The sequence below is a fragment of the Sinocyclocheilus anshuiensis genome, unplaced genomic scaffold (genome assembly GCF_001515605.1).
Source record: "Sinocyclocheilus anshuiensis isolate Anshui unplaced genomic scaffold, SAMN03320099.WGS_v1.1 scaffold921, whole genome shotgun sequence".
In the NCBI taxonomy this organism is placed as follows: domain Eukaryota; kingdom Metazoa; phylum Chordata; class Actinopteri; order Cypriniformes; family Cyprinidae; genus Sinocyclocheilus; species Sinocyclocheilus anshuiensis.
The window spans coordinates 28,516-35,619 of record NW_015555759.1 but is presented as its reverse complement, the minus strand read 5'-3'; the positions used below and the strand labels follow the sequence as shown (position 1 = coordinate 35,619).

The 7,104-nt window shown below is 37.5% G+C and overlaps 1 protein-coding gene across 1 annotated transcript in view; it reads right to left on the bottom strand.

The window, feature by feature from the left end:
* LOC107673968 (glutamate receptor ionotropic, kainate 3-like) overlaps positions 1 to 7,104 on the bottom strand; it is a 61,530-nt gene that overhangs the window by 33,334 nt on the left and 21,092 nt on the right. The window contains exon 2 of the mRNA XM_016467821.1: positions 2,857 to 3,060. Within this exon, the coding sequence (XP_016323307.1) occupies positions 2,857 to 3,060 (204 nt within the window). The remainder of the gene's footprint in view (positions 1 to 2,856; positions 3,061 to 7,104) is intronic.

The following is a 7,104-nucleotide window of genomic DNA, read 5'->3' as shown; positions in this document are numbered from 1 at the left end:
AACCACTGATGTCAAATGGACTATTTTAACAATGTCCTTACTACCTTTCTGGGCCTTGAACGTGGTAGTTCCGTTGCTGTCTATGCAGGGTCAGAAAGCTCACAGATTTCATCAAAAAATATCTTAATTTGTGATCCGAAGATGAACGAAGTTCTTACGGGTTTGAACGACATGAGGGTGAGAAATTAATGACAGCATTTTCATTTTGGGGTGGCCTATCCCTTTAAACCGCAAGACTGCAATTGAAATATGTAGTCTGCATGTTCTTTATGTCTGTGTGTGAAGGAGCGGTGGAGTTCCTTTTACTTCACAAACTGAAGCATGCGTGACGCTCGTCGTGTCACTATATAAGGACATGAACACATGAACTTTATCTACAGAGCTGCTCCGGGAGTCACTTCACCAGCATTTCACCATTTCATTGGTATCACCATCATCCAATATATATATATATATATATATATATATTTATAAATATAAAAAAACTTAATTACATATAATATACTTCATTACAACCCACACAACAAATTTTTACTTAAAACTTTGCAATATTTAGAGCTCATTTTATTGTTTTGATTGTACGATTATAGAAAGAAGACATTTGTTAATTGTTTGGGAAATGTGCCTTAGTAATTTAGGAAAAACTGTGGTTTCTTCAACCCTCATGCTCATTTCATTTTCTTTCTACTAAGCTGACTAACTAAACAATAGTGTACCACATGTTTACCAGACCTATCGCCTAGTGTTTGCTTAGTTTGCCTGACTCTGCAGAACTCAGCTGGGGTTGCCTGAAATATGAGGATACACCGTTTCGACATGCAATTCTCTGCTGTGCATTTTTTGATGTAAAATACCGGATGTCCATATTGTGTCTCTGCTCCACTCTACACTCATTAGGCTACTCTGTCTGACCGTGTCAGCGTGTCAGCAACTCTCCTCTCAAATTATGCAGGGGAGAAGAGACGTTAGTACTGTGAGGGAGTAAAAGGTTTGAGGCTACAATCCTGAAAGCACATGCACGTCTACAACCCTGTTTGGACTGAATAATTACCTCATACATATGACACTGGCTCAATAAGTTGTCAGTAAGATGTGGTGTACCCCAAATGCATAGAATAATTAGACTTACAAAAAGTCTCATTAAGTTTCACAGTAAGGTGTTAAATTTAATAGACTAAGGTATCCAATACCATTCAAAAGTTTAGATCAAGAAGATTTTTTTTTTTATGTTTCTGAAAGAAGTTTCTTATGTAGTTACCATGGTAGTATTGTGAACTATTATTACAATTTAAAATAATATATTCTATTTGAATATATTTTGAAATGTAATTTACTCATATGATAGCAAAGCTGAATTTTCAGCATCATTACTCCAGTCTTTAGTGTCACATGATCATACAGAAATCATTGTGATATGCTGATTTCATGTAACAGTTGAAATCCGTTTTGCTGCTTAATATTTTAATATAATTACATTTAAACATAATTAAATAAAATCTTACTGACTACTAACTTTTGAGCAGTGTATGTCATTAGTATTTCAGCATACAAAGATGATAGAATTACAATTTAATTATCAGTAGATTATATGGTGAAAAGCAGTATTTAAAAAAAAAAAAAAAAAAAAAACATATAATAAAATAAATGTCTGCACAATAAAATTAAAGTTCCAAAATGCATTTACCAAGCAGTGCAACGTTTAACCAGTCAGGTTTTCATCAGGCACAAAAAGTTGCTCTGTATGGTAAATACATTTTTGTAATTTCACTGTAATTTCAATGTGCAGACATTATAATTGTTCTTTGTTTATTATTTGACTTTTTTGTTTTTGTCCTGCACTTTTTTTTCTCCCTAATCATGTAATACTGTGGTTTATGTGTGTAGATACAGTATACCTAAATGAGGTTCAAAAACATGAAACATTTATACTTTCATGCTGAAACCCACACTCCACTTCATTTGTTGGAGTTTAAGTCTAAATTAGCCTTGACCCTGCATAATTTGCACCTTGCAGTATCACAAATTTCAAGCTGTCAAGACGATTATTCTATGCGTTATTACTTTTCATTACATTTGACAAGATAGTTATGTACTTCTTATACTTTTTCATCTCCAGCCATTTACACACACACATATCCCATCTCCATTTTTGACTCTTCCAGCCATAATCCCTTTGTTCCCCTCAAGGTGACTGCAATCGGGCCGGATCTGGCCAAAGCACAAGGAAGATTAAGTGCCGCTGCAGTAAGTCACCTCTCCCAACTCTTCCAGCACCTCGCCATTGACTCCCACCATATGACGTCCTCCACTAAATGCCACTTAAGCTATTACAGCTCTCCAGCCCCGGGCTTCTGGTGACCTCAGAGGGTGAGGACAGTGAAAGGGCGATGGGATGGGAAGCCAGCACAGCAGCACCCTTTCCTGTGACAGGGCTTACACTCCCAGCCTGACAGCACTGAGACTTGAGAGAATGGGCTGGGGGTACATTGAGGGGAATCAGCTTTCAGCATTGTCTAGTTCTGCTGACTCTGTAGAGGCGTTTACATGTGTATTCGCTGTGGCAGCACTTGCCGCCGTGTCTTCGCGGTGTGTCAATGCGATCCAGGTGTGTTCCGTCACCTTTGCAGCATGCATTTTGTGAGAGGAAGCAGTATTGAAGCGAGCAACACGTTAAGATAATTGCGTTATTGTGTCATCTTGGCATTTTGTTTAGACATCAGAAAACTAGGAGAAAGGTTTTATTAAATTGAAAGGCATAATTAGAGATGCAGGTACTGTTCAATCTGACTCAGCAGAAACAGCATTAGTGATGTCCGTTACTTAACCGCTATGATGCTGTGCAATGTGAATACTTACGTGTTCCATGAGTTCCTTTATCATCCCATTCCACTGGCCTTTATCATCTTGAAACCCATACTTTCCATCCGGCACCAGGTGGATCTCGTAGGAAAAACCCAGAATGCTGGCCAACTCTTTAAGCAGGTCAATACAGAAGCCCTCAAAGCGGTCATTGCCGACGAGTGCCTTGTCAGACTTCTTAAGCGTGACATATGGCTCCTCCTGTACAAATACAAAATATCCACTGAGAAGCATCTTCAAATGAGCTGAGGTTTCTTATTCGGTTTACTGCACACACACCTTGCTGAGTGGGAGTAATCCCAACTGACATCTGGCTGAGTTTCAAAGGCAAACAAATTTACTTTTTTTACATAACCCATGTAAAAATGTTTTTACAGTTTATGTTAAAATTGCACCAAGCAATGTATGTGTCACTAGTGGCACCAAATGAAATTGCAGATTGTTTGTCTGAATGGCCTGAGAGAGCAATGTTGGCTAACCAAATGATTTGAATATCAGGCAGGACTGTCTCAAACCAGTTTGAAGCAATTATATTTGGCACCACAAGTTGCATAGCATTTGCATGTTTAAGTATAGTGTAAAGTAGATTAATGATCCCATAAAATGGCATTAGATTTCAAGAAATGTGTCTGCATTAGATGTCATGATTTGTTGGGCTACTTTAGGAAACATCAATGAAAATACATTATGCATTCCCATGTCTCGACCATCCCACCTAGACATTATTTTACTCCATTGGTCCAAGACAATCTCTACAGGTCATTATTTTGTCTTGCCTCCTGCATTCCCTCACAATGAAGAAAGCTGTGCTATACATGAAAGACCCCAAGATGTTCCTGGGATTGGCTCATGCAGGAGAGCTGGCATGAGGTACTCAAATGTTGGCCAGAGAGCAGGAGAGAGAGACAGAACAGCCACAACCCTAGAGACATTGGTCCCGAGGGGCTCTCAAAACTGAAGCACTGGCCTGTTGTGCTGAGCCACAGTGATAAGCCTATATGACCCTGGGATGTTTACGAATGAAACATGTTGGCATGCTGTACATAGAACATCTCCCATGACACAGATATCCTTAACATGTACAGTACATCCTGAATCCACAATGTAAGGCTTGATGGGAAGGAAGTTTTGGGAAAAGCAGTCACATTGGCCAAGCCAGCTGTAATCACCAGCTGCTACAAACACCTCTAGAACCATTCCCATCATCTGTATCCATATAAATCTTTGCTAAATCCTGGCCATAATAATCCCAATTGCAGAGGGTTTGAGAAGTAGCTTCTTAGTGTAGCAACCAACCCAGGCTGAGAATATGTGCTTGTGGCGACGTTTCTGAAACATGGGTAATATCCATAAACCATAAACACATATTTATTGCTTGTTTTGTGGAAGTTTCAAAGTGAAACATCCAGTAAATGGTGCTAAAATGCATGTTCAATACGTGACCGTGCACACGTTTTTTATAATGTTGGTATAGGCACATATTGAGGCGTTTGTATTATGTTGCTCCAAGTAAATATTGTGCCTGCTCGGAATGCAAATGTCGCTAATGGAAGAATATCGCTAAAATGTTAATGCTCTGTCATGTTGTAAAATAACAAACCCCCACACTAAACCTATCCGATAGTGTTAACAAAAGCAAAATGAGCGCTATCGAGCAAACCTACTGTGTTAAGCCCAAAACACACTGCACGATTTTAGCAATCCTATAAGATCACTGCATGTCAAACTGTGCGACATGGATCTAATAAACTTGGCTACGATGTGTGTGTAGACTGTACGATGACAACACCTATTGACTCCTGCGCTACGACGCACATTACTATAAAAGAATAAAACATCATCAGCATGTGCTAGTGGTAAACAAAAAGAGCATGATAAATCACCATTTAGCAGTTGTATTTTTATGTGCTGAAAAAAGTGAAAGCGGTGAAAGAGGAAGGCATAAGAGCTTGAGTTAAGCAGTTTTATGTTTTAGCGCCATGTCGCGTTGATTTCATGTCGCATTTTTATTGGTTGGTCAGTAAACATGAATCGTACCAGCAAACACACTGTGCAATGATCATGCTGTATCGTAGGCTATCTTTGGTCGCAAGACCGTTACAATGGCCGTCTTTGAAACGCTATCACTGTATGACACAGAAATCACAGAAATTGCTACGATTGTTTCACAATGCCAATCTTTCTTCAGGGACAGCCGAAAATCGTGCAGTGAAGCTGTACAGTATATGTGATGCTAATGTTTAAAACTATCAGTTTTCAAATCTCACAGAATCTTAAAATTTTTTGAGGTCATAACATAATAATGTGCAAGGAACTGCGAAAATTAGGCTTTCTGAATCAAAACTCCTGTAAATCATAATTTTTGTGAAAGGAACAAAAGTTGTCAGAGTTGTACTGCCTCTAGTGTTCAGTTCAACTGGAAACTGCAGCAATTCGTAGGTATATATTTTTTTTTTATTATTATTATAATTTTTTTTTTTTTTGGAGTTTGAGTTTGAGTTTTGCAGTAGGTAGTGGCACGTATTTCCAATGAGCCTGGGTAGGTAGATCTGTCTGTCTCCTTGCTGTTGGGCCTGAACCAGGTTCTATGACATCTGAAATGACATTAAGTGTTCTCACAATGCAGAGGTCACTACCTAGTCCTCTGACACCACATATGATTGAGATTCCCTTTAAGTGCACTGAAAAGGCATCTGACGGGGCTGCTGACAAAACCATCCAGAATATATATTTTAAATTGCAAATAATTTTTTTATAAACGAGTTCCCATTACAGCATCGGAATACTGTTATTATAGAACCATGAATGTATCCCAGCTTGTAATGGGCTTGTGCTAGTTGCTGTACTTCAGTTTCCCATCTACAAACAGATGGTTTAGTGGAACAGTTTAATCAGACGTTAAAAATCAAGTGAGTGGGTGCAACTGGTATTCTTCTGTAAAATTGTCTATGTACTTGGACATCTAAGAATCCCCCATGCCAACAAAGGGCTTTGCATCTATTAAATAACTCTTCGGACACCAGTCTTAAGACCTCCAAGTAGGGATGTTCATTTCGGTTATTTCTCCTAACCGACAACCGACGCTTGTTAACCGATTATTAACCGTTAACCGACAAGATTATTTTAATTTATAATTGAATTAAATTAGTAAGGATAATTGTCTTTGACCTGTTAAAATACTAACATTTGTTTTCTGGGGATTAATTTTACATGCGCAAAAAGCAGCAAACGACAGAACATGAGGATTCACATGGTCATATCATATCACATAACGCACCTGCAGCACTTCTGCGAGTGGAGAAAAACATAATAAAGCATTATATATAGAGAAATATATTTTTACTTAAATAATAAATTAAGAAAACAAACAAGTAGCCTAGTTTCGGTTCATTTTTGTGCTGCGTGAAAGGAAACCAAGACGGAAGAAAGCGGCATCCTAATTTTCTTTAGCCCTATTTTACGAAAGCACAATGATTTTTATTTATATTTTTTTATTGTGAATGTACACACATAAAAGCAAACCTTTTTACAATTCCGATTATCTTTATGACTAAAAGGAGTAGTTGCTTCCATTTTTAGAAGGAAAAGAATTCAAATAATTGCGCTGGCGCCACATGCACGCACACAGTTAAGCATCGCTACCTTGACAATGCAGCCTTTTCATTATCATAATAAAATACAGTCAGTCAAACATATGAAAAAAACACACTGCTCAGTTTAAATATGTAGTAAAATCTTTGCCGTTAAGCGTTGCCACTGTACCGCCATGATGTTATGCAAAACTTTTTTTTATTTTAACATGGATATTGGAACGCGAGTGAAGTACATAATAAATAATATTTTGGCATTCAAATACATTGCAAACATGGAAACATTTGGTTTTGTGTCGAATGAGAGAACCAGCATTGGCAGCACCCAGTTTCATTTTAGCCTAAATTAATTTGTTTTGGCTTGTCATTTATAGCTTCTTATATTTTTAATTCTTGTTCTCTTCTAAATATGCTACTGTTAAATTGAAAGGATTTGTTGTGGAGTGAGGGGAACTAAAATAGCCTAGCTATGTTTACAGTGTTTATTATAATGTTTGTAAAAATTTTGCGTCGGCATAAAATGCCACTTATACGCGACTTGTGTTTTTTTCCCCCTAAAAAAACATTTGTTTTATACGCGTAGCATATTTAAACCATGCAGCAAACCTTTTTAAATATTTTGATAAATGACTGAAAAAAATAAATAATGAAATAA